The sequence below is a fragment of the Strix aluco genome, chromosome 7 (genome assembly GCF_031877795.1).
Source record: "Strix aluco isolate bStrAlu1 chromosome 7, bStrAlu1.hap1, whole genome shotgun sequence".
Taxonomy (NCBI): Eukaryota; Metazoa; Chordata; class Aves; order Strigiformes; family Strigidae; genus Strix; species Strix aluco.
In genome coordinates this window covers 39,232,161-39,251,596 of record NC_133937.1, presented here as the reverse complement: position 1 = coordinate 39,251,596, position 19,436 = coordinate 39,232,161, and the positions used below count along the sequence as shown (strand labels likewise).

The window sequence follows — 19,436 nt, the reverse complement described above, 5'->3', positions numbered from 1 at the left end:
ATAAACAAATATTAAAGTCAGAGCATTCCTGGGGGTGTGTACAAGTGCAGTTTTACCTGAACAATGTATCTAAACCAGTTTATACCAGTAAAACTCTTTGAAAGCCTAATTCATTAGAGTCTCTACTAGCCCACATCTGATCAAACTGAGCTAGACAGCAAAGGACCAATTTTGCTGCTATCGTTATATGGGCATTGTCAGGTTGACAAGGACTTTGGTGATTTTAAAAAAATAAAAATCTGCAGTATGCCAATAATTGTATATTCTGGCATGACACAAAGTGGTTTATTAGTGCGCCTACTGCACAAAACCCTGTCACATCCTTTGTGATAAAGGTCTGTAAACAGCAATACTTAGAGGAAAACACAAATGATAATAAAGGTTTTAAGCATACCTTTAAATCTGCTTTCAAGAGCAGCAGTGCTCTCTTAAGTAATAGATATACAAAAAGTAAATCTATAGGAGGGAAAAATGACGTTTTCTTCAAGGTTTAAATTTTCTGTTAGGTTAGTTGGTATCTGTGAACATTGAATTTACTAGGAATACAAGCTGACATCTGCATACATGTTGAAGTAAAACTGTCAACTTTCAAAAATGTCTTGAAAAACAGGCTATTTTAAATCAGTCCTTGAACCTCCTTGCTAGTTGTTTAGACATTTTTAACTTATTGGACCAATCAACAGGAAATTAGAAAAAAGCCACTTCACTGAGATCCATCAGGATGGATTTGTGAGCCTTTTGAGGATTTAATGATCAGGATTATCAGTGGAGTACAGTGGCCCAGTAATACAAAAAGGCCCCTAATCACTAAAGCATACTGAGCCAAGAGCACAAGCACAACCACAAAATAAAAAGAATTAGAAAAGTTAGCATCTTAATTCCTCATACAAAGATCCTTCCTTATAACAAGGTCATTTGTTCTAGTTTCTGAACAGGTGGTTGGGAGGCACTTGAGTGAATGAAGCTTATTTCTCACAGATTTATACTACTATTGGTTTTTAAATGAGTCTAAGAAAGCACAAGTTCCACCTAAAGCTTTTACTAGATTAGGGTTTTTATAGGTATTAGGTAAATAAGGGCCTAAATTCAGGCAGCAACTCTAGTGTTAGTGAAAGGCCGTCACCACTCCTCAGCCCCCGTTTTTAGAAAACAGAGTTACCTTGGGGTATACACCAGTGCCCTCCGAACGTAGTTGCGATTTGGCCAGGGGATCCGGAAGACACAGCAGGGAAGTGAACAGAGGCACAAACCACCCAACGGCGGGAAGTCACGCTTCTAGAATCGCCAGTTCAGACAGAATTACACCTGGTAAGTGATGATTAAACAGCTATCTTCTCACAGAAAATTGTTAACGTAGGTGTGATTAGAATGGATGAAATTGCACTGTCATCACAGATCAGTTCTCAATTTATGATTTTTTATCGGGCACTGAAAAATACATATTTCAGGCAATTCACACTGTGTAAAGCAAAGTCTAGAGATTAGTAAGTTACTGTTATGATGAATCTCTGCAAATTTAATGTTTTGCAATAGACTTCCTCCCTTAAAATGATGGCCTATTACACTGAGATGTTATTGCACCTAAGATTTTTTTGAATGCTTGTATTCATACGCAGAATCTAATTTTGACAAGTTACATTATGTGTGAGGAATTTGCATGAGTTTATGAACAAATGGGATACGTTTTCCAAACTGGTTTCTATTCACATTTCATAAATACTTTGAAATAATACATTTCTCTTTCTTTTAAATGGTGACAGAACAAGGCATAACAAACTACTAAGGGAAAGAAATTGTGAAAGATCAAACTTCCCTATGTGATGTGAAGCACTAATATTTTTAAGGAGAAACTTCCGTATTTCACAAGATCAAAATTCATCTTGAAAACCAGCTTTCTCATAGGTGGTTTTCACATAAAGCCTTCCAAGCCATGAAAGATGACTGGAAAGCAAACTACACAATGTCATGGTGAAGTATATAATTTTTTAAAATGTAAATTAATACTTTGTAGTCCGTATCTGGGGCTGGGCACGTCTTTGTTGTGTGTCTGTGTTTCAGACTGCCAATTCCAATGTTACAGAATGGCCAAGAAACCATCCCTGACAGCTCTCCATACTAAACCAGCGAGAATCCTGTAATCTGGGAACAAAACTCTTACTCTGGGAAATTTTGCCATTAACTTCACCAGGTGACTTGGAATCCTAAAGGTGACCCTAAGCAGGATTCTGCATTGCCCATTCAGTCCTTCTGCACATCTGCTTGTCTAAGACTTAGAGATTTGTGCGCCTGGCTATTATGATCGGGGTAAGATTCCACTGTATTCAGCAAATGACATCAGCTCTATTCAAGCATGAAATACTCTAACAAGGGAGGAAAGCTGTTCCATGTGGTGCATCCTTGGAAACAGCTGTACTTACCCACAGGCTACCACGTGGTTACCGTAAAAATCTCAACTAGAAAATACTTGTATAAAATTTTGAAGCAAAATAACATAAAGGCAAAAAAAACCCCAAACGTATATATTTCATAGAGACAGAGACAGCATGGTGTCTCGAGGACGACGAGAACATGATCTTCTCCCCCAGGGACCACGAGCAGCACAGAGACAGCCCTCTCTCTTGTACCAAAACGTGACAGATGTGGCCCGCGGCCTGTTCTGCTACACCCCGTCTGCTGGTACCGGGTCACTGCCCCCGCCAGCACCACCTCAGCTTCACAACCCGGTACTATTCCAACCCTGCTAAGTAACTCCTTCTCAAGCTCTTCCAGGCTGGTACAGTTGTGCTTGCTTTGGGCCTACCCAACTGGCATGAAGTCACCACTTTTGTTTAACATTTAGAAATAGTTTGAGTGTGACATTCAGGAAAACACTGGAACAATTTCTAATGCCATGGAAACAGGTGAAAGAAAAAAAATGATTATTTGTGAAAAGAACTTCCTTGGCAAAGTCTCAACTTGATTAATAATTTAGTAATTCTATTCTGTGCAAAGCAGCACAGAAAATGTATAAAAGTCATTAGAAGAGAGCTCTTATGAAACTATTTAAATTACAACATAATCCTTTAATACCTAAGATGAAGAACATTCACGGTGAAGTTCAATTGCTTGAAAAATTCTCAGACGCATTGAGCAATTTCTGTATTACGGAAAGCATAGCTTAGACTTGACATATATGCCCTACACAGAACAAATATGTCTTTGATCTTCTTTAGTTTATATTTATTTTAATAGGTTATTTAAACAATATATTTCATGAACCGTTTACAATGAAAGTGTGTTTTTTCTAAAAGCTGATTTTCAAACATAACCGTCTTCAGCATCACAAAACGTAAAATGCAAAAACTTGACAAAGAAGCACAAGGTCTTTATGGTATTTCTTCGTAATCTTTAGAAGCAGAAAAAAACAGGTGCACATTCTCATCAGATGAACCAAGAAAAATTAATCACTGGAGAAGAGCACAGTGATAAAATTTAGTTCTTGCATGTAATTAAATAGAATCTATAGATAAATAAGATTGCAAAAGATACAGTTTCATACTTTCTTTATAGTTATATTATTTCTCTATTCCAGTGAAGTCTTACAATTCTTCTGTTTGTTACAGATTTGTCATTGAAATGGGACATAGGAGAGAACAGACGGTATCTGTTGTGAGAAACACATTTCCACTCACTGGATCCGAAGTACACTGTCACCTTCTCACCAAAATCTCTTTTTAGGGGATGTTACAGGCAAATACGAAAACTTTATCATCACCGCAGTATCTAAACAGCCATATCTTAGCTGCTTTAGGTGAGGATCAAGTGATCCCAAGTCCTTTCTACAACTTCAGATTTGTTGTTACTTAAACCACTATGATTGGCTGGATAACAAAGATGCTTTTTATTGTTGATCTTTAATACAGAAAAAGACCAACAGAAGCGCACTGAGATGAACACAAGAAACTCATTCTGTGCCTCATAATTTGTAATCCCCGCTATTTAGCTTGAATAATCTAAAAATGGTGATTCTGCTATACTGCTACACAGAACCTTACTACACTAGAAATTGTGTAGATCTGTAGCAATGATTATCAATATTTAAATTAACTTTTAAAAAAATCAACTTTTAATTCATTAATAACTGCTTAATACTTGAGATTTTTCTATTTTCTGAAACCACACAAAGCCATCTGTCTCTTCTTATACAAAGTTAACTTTCAGTGGGCTCACAAGCTGTGCATCTCGCTATCTGCTGAAAGTACACGATCCAATCACAAAAATATTTTATCGGCTCATCTGGAATTATTAAAAAAAATTAATAGCGTTTACATGTAATGAAAAAGATTACTCTTAACTTGGTACTATTTAGTGTCACAGTGAGAAACAGCAATATTTTCCTGAACACTAATTTCCTCGAGGCTCTGTATTTCAGTGTGGTGGATCCCTGTATTTAAAACTCCACAGGCAAATTCTTGATTAGTAAATCTTTTAGATAAAGCAAAGATGTCTCTTCAGGATGAACATGCTTGCTGTCCTTAGGAAGCAACACTTCACCACAGTTACTACTGGCAAACATGTTGCTACAATTATCCCTGGATGGTTGAATTTGTGTTGAAAGCCAGCGTGATTATCAAGAGCAAATACCTCAGTGTTAGAGCAGTGCACAAGAAGGACACGCAAACTCAAAGTTCTTCCAAACAAGTTTAGAAAAAATAATCAGAAAATTAAAGGTAATTCCCTAAATGTTAGGTGTCAGGTGTACCAAGATGAAACAGGGCTAAAGGGGTCAAACACATAAACATTGCTCCATTAAATCATACTTCAGTCAATTCATTAAATCATAACGTTTAGTCTCAGAAATCAGAGAATCATCGAGGTTGGAAAAGCCCTTGAAGCTCCTCCAGTCCAACCATGAACCTCACACTGACCATTCTCAACTCCACCAGATCCCTCAGCGCTGGGTCAACCCGACTCTTCAACCCCTCCAGGGATGGGGACTCCCCCCCTGCCCTGGGCAGCCCATTCCAACGCCCAACAAGCCCTTCTGCAAAGAAATCCTTCCTAAGAGCCAGTCTGACCCTGCCCTGGCGCAGCTTGAGGCCATTCCCTCTTGTCCTGGTGCTTGTTCCTTGGGTCAAGAGACTCATCCCCCCTCTCTGCACCCTCCTTTCAGGGAGTTGTAGAGGGCCATGAGGTCTCCCCTCAGCCTCCTCTTCTCCAGACTAACCCCCCCCCAGTTCCCTCAGCCGCTCCTCATAAGACATGTGTCTTTTCAAATCTCAGTGATATTAACTTGACATTAGGATTGTAATCTTTCACCATAGTTCCTCCTGGTTTACATAAATCCCCCGACACTTGTCACAACAGTGGGCCATCTTGGTTGTTTTTGGCACGAGGTCCCATATAAAGCCTGTTGAAATTAATGAAGAAATTGCTGTTAACTAGAGTAGGCTTTTGATTAAGGATGGGTGACATAGTTGGAAGTTAATCTACTATTTTTATCTTGGTGCGATACCGTAGTGTACCACAGTACTATTAAAACTTAGGTACAAAAGAACAGAAAGGTTTTATGTGCTGTGAGCGAGCTCTCTCCCCTCTCACTAACCCTCCCGTCTCCCTCAGAGGCCGAGGCCCGCTTCTCCATCCCAGGAGCAGCCTGCAATGCAAAATGGCACCAGGCTGGCAGGGCTTGAACAAAGAGCCACAAATCGTCAAATTTATACTCAAAAGCGAAGGCTGCAAAGGGATGAGTCACGTCGGAGCTCGATAGTGTCAGGTCATACTTATTAAGGCAGTTTGGAAGACCCGGCCTTGCGCTCACTATCATGAGTTTATGTGCACTTTATATGCACAATGCTTCAGTTCCGACGTGAATCAGAGTAATGCTGCCAAACAGCTGCAGATAAGTACTGAAAAATTACTTATCTAGATAATGGATTTCAATTCTTTTAGAATACTTAATTTAAATGAACACGCAGTACAGGAATGAAATGAAAAGATTTAAAGGAAGTAATACAGTTGGAGAATAAAAACGAAGCTTTGTTCTTGCATCAGAATGTATTAGATCTTGCAATTTGCATGTACAAATAATTCAGCAACATTCACTGGCATTAAAAACACAGCAAGATGAAATTATAAATGTAATAAAAGAAAATAATAATAGCTGAAACTGTATAATACATACATATATTATAAAGATTTGACAAATTAAATACAATTTGGTTATACAGAAAAGTTTCAATAACTTTACATTAAAAATGGTACTAGGGAAACGAAAACATTTCAAAATACTGAACACAGGTGGTCAGGCTCATTTTAAAAGTTTAAAAAACTGATACGTAAAAATACCCTAAAAAACACTGGTAATTACAGTATGCATTCTTCGTTAAGGCCCAATTCAGCAAAGCACTTAAGGGATTGCTTCAGGAACAGAGAACCTATGGGACTTAAATGTTCTGTGGGGTAGAGACGTCGTAAAGCGAATGCTTAAATGCTTGGGTGAACTGGAACCTGTCTTAACACATGAAAACAGACAGTCAAGTCACATAGTGACCAAACCACATACAGATCAGAATGTACAACTTCTAATCAACTATTTGGCATTTTAAAGGAATTCCATGCAACATAGGAAAATTTAAAAGAAAATTCATATATATCTATATCAAGATACAGCTCCCCAGTTATTAGGCAGCTGCGATAAGTGACTAAACACAACAACTGGAAAGGAAGCTTTTCAGATGATAAAAAAAAGTCATGTAGCTATATTTGTGACTTCTGAAATATATTAGAAGTATTTCTGTTTCCTCCTAGATATCTTAATACAGTTAGCGACTAACATCTGAGTACCTACTTAGTATTTGAAGTTCCAGCTTAACTCCATCCTACAACTTGCCGTAGCTCCAAGAGCTGCCTGTGCCCTGCAGAACGACCCCTCGCAGTAACCCCAGGGGCCGTTCTATGCAGCTCCTGCCGTTGCGGGGGGCCATGGGTCCCCGCTAACGCCACACCGCACGGCCACCACGCCCAGCAGATTCGCCTCCCAGGCAGCTCTTCGTCCAGGCTTTTATCTGAGGGACCCAAAAGGCCAGCCAACAGACAAGTTATTTTTCAAATATATAGGCTAAATGTTTGGAAAGATCCTGACATTGCGATCTAATGGGACCATAAAACATGGTTCTTTGGAAAACGGTGGGAGTTTCTCTGCATTATTTTCTATCATCATTTAACCTCTCTGAGTCTGTGCTGGAACGATCGTACTGAAAACCTCGCTGTACTGGTTTCCATAGCAAATTTATTTGATGGCTTGTGAAAATGTGATGAAATTTTAGCATGCAGCAGTAATGTAAACTTACTTAGCATTCGTTTTTGTTACTCAACACCTCCTGCGGCTTGAGTGTATCTTCTCATAGCAACTCACGACACAGGTTTAGTCTTTAGACAATCTTTTTTAAGTGCATAATTTACTGTACAAATAAATACAGAAGTGCATCGATGGGAAGACAAGAAGCAGTAAATGGCAGGGTTCGGAACAGCGTGCTTAGAAATTTCTAAACTGCACCTTTTCCGTTCGGTATGAAGTGAAAGGAGAGGTATGAACACCTCCCCCTTTCCTTGCATTGTTACAAAGTATAATGCTACTTGTTATCGGGAATGAAAAATGGTCACGGGCTAAAATAGTGCAAGAACAGTGAAATGATCAGTGTAAGTTGCTTATTTTAAATAAGGCTTTTATGTTTGCATTGAAAAAACCCAACCAACTGGACAAGACAGAACTATTGCATATTAGTTATGTAATTAAAGTACATATTCGCATACTTTGTGCTCATTAATTCATATATGCATTTTAAAGAGTGGAAAAGATAAACTTTTCAATTATTCAACATTCAGATGCCCTGTGATTTTTGGATTTTCTAACCCCCAAGCATATCCTGTTCAGGGCTACGATAAAGACTTTTAAACTTTATTTCACCAATTATACTATCAGTAGTACTTTCATTAAAAATATATCTATATACACAATCATATACCCCTTTTAGATAAAGGATAATTTGATAATATATATGGGAGGGTGAGAACGTCGAGGAGCTTTTTGCTACAACGCTTAACGTTGCTAGCATTACCCTTAGTAAAATGTTTTTTTCAAAATTTTAGCAAATACTGTTAATTATTCTGTTAAGTCAAATCAAAGAATAAGAGTTCATCTCTTTTGCCTTTTCTCAAAGAAGTGGGAAATTATGCACGTGTACATAGAGAAGCTTTAAATCCATTTCTGGCAATGGCTATAAAGCCTCTTCAACTAGACAAGTTCAGGTGCTGCAAAATATACTCTTCTGATATGCAAAATATTCTCAAAATAGTGGTAAACTCACAATATTGTCTTTCTAAATTGATTTAAGCTGGTGTAGTATTTAGGAAAGAACAAAATAAATGGACTTTGAAAGCTATATTAAGTCAAACATTCGCATCTGTATTTATATGGATTATATCTTATTGACAGTAAGACTCAAAATAGAACTGCCATCAACCGGGAGGTTCTTAAAAACAGACTTTAAAAGCAGTTATATTTTTCAGTTGGACTGTACATTATTACACATGAAGGGCCATATTCTGATACCTTTACCATTAATAGCACTTCACTCCAACAGTCTCTTTGCCTTCAACGAGACTATTTGTGAAATAAATTACAAGTAAGCATGAGCAGGTTATCAGAACGTGTCCCCAAATAAACATCTATTTTCATTGTGAAGGAGGGTTTACGGCCAAAAGATGTTTAGTTTAAACGTATGTACCACAATTCACTTTTTTTAGTATGAAATGGAAATCACCTGTGTAAAGTTTCAAGAATTGGGAGATAACATTATTGATAAATATTTATAAGTGGAAAAATTCAAATAGACCCTCGAGAATTAATTTACTGTTATTTAGAATAAAGATTTCTATACCATCTTATAGTGATATACTGTATATGAACATTATACTTCGCTTTAGAAGATATTTATATTTAAGAAATAACTTTATACAGCAAATGGCAACTTTTAGAGCAAACACAAGGTCATATTTACAGTAAAGTCAGCCATGAAAATGACATGGAATAAATTAACAGCATATACAACTATTTATACAGAGAAATTAAAAAATAAGGCAGGAATTTTCATTTGAAATTAGCATAATCGGAAAATATGTCGATGAAATCTTGTACCACTCTGTAGCAGAATTCATACTGCTCCTGAAAAACAATAAAAAGATATCAAAACGTGCTTTTACAGTGGAGAAAGTCATACTTATGCAAAGCCTAGTGATAAATGCACCACGTTCTAACAACCAGTACCTGAGGGTTGGTCTGTTCTGATTTTTATTTATGCATTTATTTTTTTAAATAAAAGCAATGGTACCTCACTCTTTTTTTGTCAAATTCAGGCTGATTGTTGCTCTTCAGTTAAAATGATTTCTTTAAGCTTTCCAGGTGATCGTTCTTAAACTGAATCAATTCTTAGACTTGTCTTACTGAAATGAAGCAGTTCCTGCACCTGGCTGTTACCCGGCTCCTGCTGGGGCAGGTCCCTCCTCCTGAGCCTGCCTGGTTAACTCTGGGCTCCACCTGCTGAGCTCTACAGCAAAACTAAGTGATGGTGTATAGAACGCTAAAAAACCTCTGCGTTCATTTTTCTGAACCCGAGTTCCCTCGCACAGGCTGTCACAGCAGCATATTCAGCCGCTGCCTACGTGAGCCTGCTGGCTCGTCCTCTGCATCCTACAGCTGGGACACATCCTCATCTTGTAGCCCTGCTGATACACTCTCAACGGCATTTGCTGTGTTACCAAATCTCTAACAACACTGATAATAAATGGAATTGGCACCTGAATTCACTCACGCTGGAAAGCAGAAGCCTTTCCGCAGGCTCAGCTGGGAATATTGGTGGCAATTACACCCTTAACTAACATTATTAAATCACAGAACCCCAAAAGAAATATTTCATCCCTGTCTCGGCATGACTGGATAATCCAGTTCTACTTCTTCAAGCCCTTTCTTCCTATCTGTGGCATGGAGAAAACATCTACCTGAGAGAATTTTGAGAGAATTGTGTCTGAAGAAGTTTCAAACTACTGAATGAAAGCTACCATCAAAATACAAAATATCAGCATTTTTATATATTTTCCAAAAACATAAGTCTCAAAACTTTTTAATATTTATTCAGTAGGGAAAAGTGTCTGCACCAAGCCTCACATATTGCTTGTAGATGGCTAAAGAAGTCAAAGACATTTCTCCCTTGCAACAACCAACTGCAAGCCAATTTTAACCCAGACATTTTAAGGTAAGAAAGAACAACAACTGATACACAGCTTAAAACACATTCCCTTCATATGCTTTGTCACCCACAACACACAAAAAATTTTGGTTTAACTGTCCTAAGAGACAAAGAATGTTTAGCCAAGTTGTATTTTTAGAAATGCTTTAAAAAAAAAAAAAATCTGTAAAAATACAGATTTCTGATAATACCTTGTACATACACAGCCATCATACATAATTTATTTCAACCTGCCAAAAAATCCTTTGTTCTCCCACAAGAATATTTACAAACATACATCCTTTGACAAAGCCCCGGATTGTTAAATATCATACCAGTGTTTGCACCATATGTGGCCTTTGCAGTCTTAAGCTCTTCACAGCTTGAAATACATCTAAGAGCCCTTCAGCCTTCACCCGTTCCAGAATGTTGCTGAGTGCTATGAAGGTACCTGTTCTTCCTGCGCCCGCGCTGCAACGGAAACACATTTGCTTGACATACAGTAGGATAAAAATGTTAAAAAGAGAAATAATAGTGATATAGAATAGCCAAATATGACTATTAGCCAACTTTCCTCATTTTTGGGGCTTATTTTGTCACCTCAGCTCTGCTAGAAGGGAGCCAGAATTAATGGCAATTAACTCACAGCCAGGCTGGAACCAATAAAGGCTCGTTAGGGTCAGCTTCTGTGCACGAGTGGGAGATCCTGCAGCAGTACGTGGGCACCCTCAGCCAAAGTCTGAGCCTCAAATAATGAGCTGGCAAAGCTGCTTACTCCAGTCTGCATTCATCTTCAGCAAAGACAACTCTCGGTGCTCCCACACTCTGCTTTTGGTTTTATTCTTGAGGCGGGAGAACACAACGTTTAGACTTTCAGTTGCACAACTTGGTTATAATGCAAAGAAGCACTGTGTGATCAAACCCCCATTTTTCTATTAGGTTGTGATTTATACTTCTGCACGGTGGACAGATGCGAAAGCATTATTATTTTGTTATCATCATTATTATGTTACTACTCCAAAGCAATTTGATGTCCTATCCACAGACAGAAGTTCCAACCTCTCTAGTTGGAACTAGATGATCTTCAAGGTCCCTTCCAACCCAAACCATTCGGTGATTCTCAGAGGTATTAATGTAAGGACAAACTAAAGCAAGACTACACATGAGGCTATACTACCTACAAGAAACTAAAATTGCCTGTTCTGCCTAGATCTTGACTACAATAATTCACCTAATGTACTCCCAACTAACTAGTTTCTCTTATTTCAGTATGTTTGACTCAGTATTTTGTCCTTCTACCTGTTTCAAATCATGATGCCATGGAACCAAAATACATTTTAATAATTATTATCTGATTTATTATGCCTAACTCTAGAGCCAAAAAAGAAACAAATTTTTAAAACATTGCCTTCTCTCTCCTAATCACACTAAATAAGGACTATTAGACACCAACAAAATGGTGGCTGTGCACCGGAACGCCAGTAGCTTTGACAGGGAATAGTTACTGAAACCTGGATGGGATTGAGAAATTGGCAGTCGGAGGTAATATGGAGTGGAAGGTTCACTGGATTGCTGAATAATCATGAACACAAAATAGTTTATTAAACTGATCATTTTCATGTGCTTTAACCATAAGTACTGTATGTAAGTCATACTTGTGTATGACTTGATACCTGACAGCTGGAATATATCTTCATCCTATGCCAGGTTTTCATTTTTTGTTTTTTTGGGTTTTTTTTTACAGTTAAGTACTGAACTGTAATCACATGTCATTGCTTCTACCTTATTTCTATCAAATACAAAAAAAACCTGATAAGCACAAGCCTTATAAAAAGATTAAGTGCAAATGCGTGTGTCCTCAGCTGGATTCCTTAAAAGTCTCGTTGGAGGAAAAATGAACCCATATGTGTTTGATGTGTTACTCCCTTTAGACAATTACTTTTATCAGACTAAAGACAAACACAAAATCTAAAAGGGTTCAGATTTATTTGCAATTAGCTGATCTCTAGTAACCATCTGCAGTTTCTAGAGCAACCCACGAGTGATGCATTTCCAAGTAGGTCTACAACTATCAAAAGATGAGGACGTGAAGACATAAAGTCAACCTGTACACACACATCACTCATGTTGCTTATTTGTTTATGCCTAGAAGAGGTTTGCACTCCATTTTTAACGCTACTTGTGCTAGGCTCACTCCAAAAAATGTGCTTTTAGCAACTCCTTAAAGCCCATACAAGATAGGGTTTTTTAATTAATTTAAAATTTTTTTAATATGGATGCATGGAAAACTAAACTGCATTTGGAAAGCAGGAGAAAATATGTATTGTCTCATGGGAACACAACACTACTCTTTGCATACTTGCTTCTCTTTCTGCAATTCCCTTAAAAAAGAAAACTTTAAAATTTGACTCAAACTTCATTTCTGGAGACAGAAAGTTCAAAGGCAAAGGACATGCAGAATGGGCAAAGCTGTGGCAAAAGACAGAAGTAAGGGATCTCTAAATAACTTGCATCGTTTATTAGAGTGTGGAAAGGAGGAGATGATGGAGAGAAGCAGCATAGGTAGCCAGGAACTAAACAGAAGGCAGCTGCAGACACACGCTGGAAGAGAAGGATTTAGAACAGATTGAGTTCTGTTGGCAACTCTGTCAGCAAAACCCTTCTAAACCATTTAGGGTTACGTCTTGATTCTACTTAAGAATTATCTTTTTGTAGCTCCTTAAACTGTTCATGAGTAGTTGGAAAAAAAGAACAGAAGTTTTGACAAGTACATGCGAACACTCTGAAAAATCAGTCTTAGACTTGACATGTGTCTACTTATTCATAAAGTTACATTCATTTATATTTGAAGACTCAAACTTCATGGAGAAGTTCAAGTACCTCAAAAGCTGTGACATACAGGCTGTCCAAGCAGGGACAGGAGAGAATTCTCAGCATTAAAAATCCTAGAACACATCGTGTGGTTTGGGTTTTATCTTCTTGTTTAATCCATTTTAAAATGATTGCAGTAGTTTTTTTAAAAATCTAGGAAAAATGCATGCCAAAAGATTAAGGTAAGGCTTCGGAGAGGCTGCAGGTCTAAAAGCTTGAAAAAGCAGGAGCAGATACTCAGCTACTCAGATAGTTCTTATGCATCTAATTTGTGCATATCAAAGACATTAGTTTTTATCTCTTATTTTACTGGCTAGAACTCCTTGATGTTTTACCCACTTTAATTATCATTCAGAATTTTAACTCCCTAGCATTTCAAAAGAAGTGGTTGTTAAAAATTTGTCAATTCGCAGCATCAAACACAAAATGTCACCACATCACCCTCGAGTGCAGCCACCATGGGGTGGGGGAACCCACAGTCCCCTAGGGAAAACGTATGAAAACAGCAAAGAGCAAAACACTTCCGAAGCGAGGAGGAGAAAGTTTTAGCAATGAATATGCATCAGTACAAGATCATGTCCCAAAACACCACCAGATCCGAGTCCTGGCTCAAGCTCCCAGGATCTCTTTGCTTCAACAGTGCATGAAAAATACAGGTGACATCGCAGACAGCCGAACACAAAACACAGTACTCAGAGACTGAGACAGCACCTTTGAAACTCAACTCTGAGCAAAATAAAAGTCCGAGAACAGCTGTAATACGCCCATTCCTATTTCTAACTCTAGTAGCAAACAGGCAGGTTCTTCTGCCAAAATACAAATTACTTCTGCCAAAATACAAAATACAAGTGGTCAGTGAATCCACTTCCCTGTAGATGATGCTACAACAATTTCAGTGTCAGATAAATCAATATAGTATTTTTTTTTCCAGAAGAAAAAATAATTGGTTGCTCATTCAAAATCAGATAGATAGTCTCTGAAAGGCAGGAAAAATCCAGAAGCAGCATCAGATTATCTAGCTCACTGACCAAAGGTTGGAGAGGCTTATCCATCAGTCATGAGGGGGCTCTACCACAGTGCAGGTGCCAAGCGTTTCTCAGCAGTGGGATCACAGACAGGTAGAGAAAATATCACTATTAATACAACAGATGTTTTTAGATATAAAGATGGCAGGAACTTGACCTCCTTATATTGCTAGAAAATACCCAGTGGTCCAGCAAAACCAGTTCATCTTGTACAATGTGCCCAAGAGGAAAAGATTTAAAAGGTCAGTATTTAAAATGAATTAAAACCCCACAATTTTCAGGGCAATCAGAGACAAAACAATGATTGTTTTTTACGTCGTGGTTGAGCCTGCAAGCTTCAACTGCAAGAGAGACTCTCCTATGGGAGATCTTAGAGGAACAGAGGGATGTGGCCTCTCAGAGCTCTCATGCTGGGTAAGGGACGTGGGAGTCCGTCTCTCCATCGCCCGGAACAGGCCCAGGCACTCCCCAGCAGAAAAGAGGTTCGTGTCAAAGGTTAATAGCTGCTTCTTAAAAAAAAAAAACCCAACCCAAAACACAGGAACTTCTCTTCTGGGGGCTCTGAAACCCTGCTGACCCTGTCCCTGTGTACTGTGAGCTTGGCATTGTATTGACCAGACAATAGAAAAAGTTTTATTGATTTATAAAATTTAAAATATTTTAAAAGCAAGGCATGATTTCTGACTTAGGAAAAGGCAGAACACTAGTTTTACTACTACTTTTTTTTTTTTTTTTTAAATCAGAGGATGTAGTACAGAAAAAGACCTATTTACATGACTGCTAAGAAACCCCACACTCTGAAAAATATCATTTGAAAAAACAGAAGAAAAGCTCAATGTATACCTTTAAAAAGTTTTTTAAAAAAAGAAAGAGGCCACAATAAAAATGTACAATTATTAAAAAAAACCCAAAAAACAAAAAAATGAAAACCTGGCATAGGATGAAGATATATTCCAGCTGTCATGTATCAAGTCATACACAAGGTACCTCTTTGCATTGATGCAGATATTGTTTCCTCTCTGCTTTCAGGGGCAGGAGTACATTTTGCCTTCAGCTTAGACTAGAAATACATTTCATTCTCCTTATAGTTCATAAAAAACAACAGCGTTTTGATCCTGACAGAACATTTGAGCCCTATATTGGGGGGGAGTATTACACATCACCACAACAGACCTACAGCTTCACTCCCCCAAGCACAGCATTTAGCTACACTCAGGTGCAAGATACAACACCCCAAGTTACTAATGTGTTTATTTACTCCCAGCCGTTACGGCTACCATTGAGGTGTCTGCTTTGCTAATTTAGCAAGAAACAAGTCAGAAATTCTTTATGCTAGATTTTTCTTTTTTCCTATCTTTTTCTCATATTTCTTAATTTTTATTTATTTTTTCCAAAGGATGCAGTCTACTCCCTCGCAAAGGAAAACTGCTGTAAAAACAACCAGACTGGAGAAAAATCAAGTCATTTCCTTCCATAATGGCGGGAAGAAGAGGCAACTCTTACCTGCAGTGCACGGTGATGGGGTGGTTGCCTGTCTGCTGCTGCTGCTTTTGGACAGCTGCAATCAGGTCGATCATCCCTTTGCCTTCTGCAGGAATCCCGATTTCTGGCCACCCGTGGAAATGGAACTGCCGAACGAGCCTGCTTTGCTTCTCCTGGTTACCCTGTGCGCGGGGAAACACCAGATTTATCCATTTGTTACTTCGAAACGGAAAGACACTTCTTACCTGAAATGTTTGTAACGTACACTTTGCACCACTCTCGTGGAGAGGGCTGTCTGCAGCCCAGTCTGTAATCTATTGGTGATGCAGACCTGAAAGTTCTACTTCTAAATTCCCCATCCCCTACACTGCTGATTTACCCCTACCATTTTCCTTTTGATTTGCACAGCTGTTTCATCCCTAAGGATACACTTAAAGATTATTTATCCCGAGTGCCAACGGCTGAAAGCTTTCACCATGCGCAGGGCAAAAGTGCCCTTAAAAGAACCCAGTTCACGAAATACACTCCTCTCTGCACCCCACTACCTGCTGCTTTGAAACCTGACAATTATTTGCCTTGCCTTTATGCTCGCTGATCAAAAGCACAGTAAAAGTTCAAACAGCTATTAACACCAAGCTAATGCAGTTAGCTCTGGACAGCTTTGGATGCAGAAAGGCTCTTCGTTTTAACTACCCTGAAATTTCTGCTTGCTGCTTCCCACAGCTGCATTGTAAGTGTATGGATAAAACATTAATATTCTGGCAATTTTACTATATATCATCAACTCTGGCAAGCCATTGGGAGCTGAAAACATGAGGTCTCTGCTGATGCTGGGTGCTTTCAGGGGACATCTGGTGAATGAGTTTGCTGGGAAGTTTGCTGGGAAGTCTCTGGACACTGTTTTGTACTGGAAGCCTGGAAGGTTTCACCATTACAGGGAAAAAAGCTTGATCGGTCCCTCCCTCCTCCCTGCAGGAGATATTTTAACGTAATATTGCTTCAAATATCATCACTGCAGTCTAGCTGGACTCGGGCACAATACAAACGTTGCTCAGATTTCTTAGATCTGCAGCAGCAAACACTTCTAACGATGCTGCACTGTAGTGCAAAAATGCTCATTGCTGCTTGGATATTACCTAAAATGCTGTGACTTGAAGTTGAAATACTTTCCAATGTGACGTAAGTCAACACACTGGCAAGGACGCAATGTGTACTCACACCTAATCCACCACGCTCCTTCCTAAGGAAATAAAGTGCTTTAAAGTCCTTTTACTTTGTGTGCGCCAACTATATAAGTGCCTAAATTACATGCAGTGCAGTAAGTAGTTAAATGAATCATATTCTTAACTGCAAATATTTTTTTTAGTTGTTTTTCAAAAAGAACAATGCAAATCAGATCCTAAAGAAATGATGCCGTGAAGAGAGGCACGCCCAAAAGATCAAAACCAGGTTTTGAGTAGATCATGCCTGTAGCAGAGCAACATAAAAGAAGAGCTGGTAGGCAGAGGCAAGTACATGTGCTCTGAAGTGCTTTGTAGATTTAAAAATCTTCAATCAAATGTTCCTATATAGATATGTGGGAGAAAATACAATAACAGCAGCAACAAAACATAAAAAACCCTCCGAATCCCACACCCCACTTTGATCAAGGTCGTGTTTTACTGACCAGAATTTTCATGGAGCTTTAAGCAAAAATGTTTCATGTAAGTTTCCTCTTGACTGATACAATGTCAACATTGATTAATCACATGTATCTTTGGATAGAAATTCCAGCATTAAGTTACATAATCATATTTGTAAATGCCTTCAAATGCAAAAAAACCCCTCATATAATTTAAAAACATTACCTGACTGTATGTGACTACAAAGTCCCTTACACTTATGGCATCTAACAGACTGTCATTCTTTATTTCTACGGTTATCTCTCCGTGAGTTACAGAGCCCTCTGATGGCCAGTACTGGCAGCACTTCTCCTGCAAAATTGAGAGAAAATTGTAAAAGTTCTTTGCAATTTTTTCCAGTTATCTACATTGTCATGAATGTCCAATATAGGATGTGACATACAGCGTAATAAACGTGTTCTAAACACTTCATAATGAAAAGGCTAATAACCAAGAATGCAGTAATATTTCTAGAATATAAACCATGAAAAGGGCTTAGAGTCATAGATGGCAAATACTGCTTTAAAGCAGATTAGAATAAAATAAAATGAAAAGTAATTCTGAAAGCAATGCGGTGTTGTTAAAAAGCCTCTTGAAACCACCACCAAAAAAACATTTTTCAGCACTAAAACACCCTGGTTGCAGCGCTGAACCCCCAATCTTCCAATTGCAGAACCCCACCTCTCTTCATTAATGAATGAGGCACCAGGAGAGGTTCAGAACGAGCCACTGGAGCTTCTACTGGCAGAACAGGGAGGGAAATTTTCACAGAAGCTTTGGCCAGCTGTTCCCAAATCCCAAACCACCATCCCGTGTCAGGCATCCCTATAAATTTTGTGCTTTTAATGTGAACTGGGCCTTTCTGCAAACCATAATTTTCAGTAGTTTTGGTGGGTTTTCTGACAATTCAAGCAAAAGCAACAACATTGGCCCACACCAAATTGTGAAGCAAGTGCTTGTTTTAGGCAAAAAAAAAAATAATCTCGTATCAGTAGGATTTGAAGGCAACAAATAGTTTCTCTAATATTAATGCTCATATTTTACTGGTGCGAACAGCAACTGCTTTGCTCTGGAGCCGGCCGCTGCGGGACACGTACCTGCTCCCTCTCCTGAACTTCTGTGAGCATAACGATGGTGTGGCACTTCCACTCCCACACCATCCGCCAGAAATCCTCCACCGTGTGCGGAAGCGGTCCCTGGGTGGCGATGAAGTAATCCTTCTGGCGATAGCCCTGCCGAGAGAGACCGGGAGGCGTTCACATCCCGACACGTGGGTACGAGTGATGGGGGACGGGAGGCGACAGGAGGCGACGGTCCCAGAGGAGATCACGGCTCAAACTGCTGCTTCATTTTGTATTGGCACTAGCGTGGCCAGCAGGGACAGGGAAGGGACCTTACCCCTGGACTCGGCACTGGTGAGGCCGCACCTCTATGAGTGGGTTCAGTTTTGGGCCCCTCACTCCAAAAAGGACATTGAATGACTCGAGCGTGTCCAGAGAAGGGCAACGGAGCTGGTGCAGGGTCTGGAGCACAGGTCTGATGGGGAGCGGCTGAGGGAACTGGGGGGGTTTAGTCTGGAGAAGAGGAGGCTGAGGGGAGACCTCATCGCCCTCTACAACTCCCTGAAAGGAGGGTGCAGAGAGGGGGGATGAGTCTCTTGACCCAAGGAACAAGCGCCAGGACAAGAGGGAATGGCCTCAAGCTGCGCCAGGGCAGGGTCAGACTGGCTCTTAGGAAGTATTTCTTTGCAGAAGGGGTTGTTGGGCGTTGGAATGGGCTGCCCAGGGCAGGGGGGGAGTCCCCATCCCTGGAGGGGTTGAAGAGTCGGGTTGACCCAGCGCTGAGGGATCTGGTGGAGTTGGGAACGGTCAGTGTGAGGTTCATGGTTGGACTGGAGGAGCTTCAAGGGCTTTTCCAACCTAGATCATTCTGTGATTCTAACTGCATGGTGATGTGACAGTTACTGCAAATCTGATGACACCAAGCCCACCCAACTCTTGCTCGTTCCCAGAAACGCAGGAAAAAAAAAAAAATCCCTCAAATTCACAATCCTGAGTTACATTTTATGAGGTTTTTTTACAGTTGTGGCTGAAGGGATGAAATTCTGCAGTGACAGGTAACCGAGAGGATTT

At 39.4% G+C, this 19,436-nt stretch overlaps 1 protein-coding gene across 8 annotated transcripts in view; it reads right to left on the bottom strand.

The window, feature by feature from the left end:
* Nucleotides 1-6,017: 6,017 nt before the first annotated feature.
* Nucleotides 6,018-19,436, bottom strand: part of PTPRE (protein tyrosine phosphatase receptor type E) — a 113,756-nt gene continuing 100,337 nt past the window's right edge. For all 8 annotated transcript variants that reach the window (XM_074831533.1, XM_074831527.1, XM_074831531.1 and 5 more), the window contains 5 exons: nucleotides 18,402-18,536; nucleotides 17,491-17,616; nucleotides 15,665-15,825; nucleotides 10,601-10,736; nucleotides 6,018-9,205 (listed from right to left, as the gene is read on the bottom strand). In XM_074831533.1, coding sequence (XP_074687634.1) covers nucleotides 9,131-9,205; nucleotides 10,601-10,736; nucleotides 15,665-15,825; nucleotides 17,491-17,616; nucleotides 18,402-18,536 — 633 coding nt within the window. In that variant the 3' untranslated portion in view covers nucleotides 6,018-9,130. The remainder of the gene's footprint in view (nucleotides 9,206-10,600; nucleotides 10,737-15,664; nucleotides 15,826-17,490; nucleotides 17,617-18,401; nucleotides 18,537-19,436) is intronic.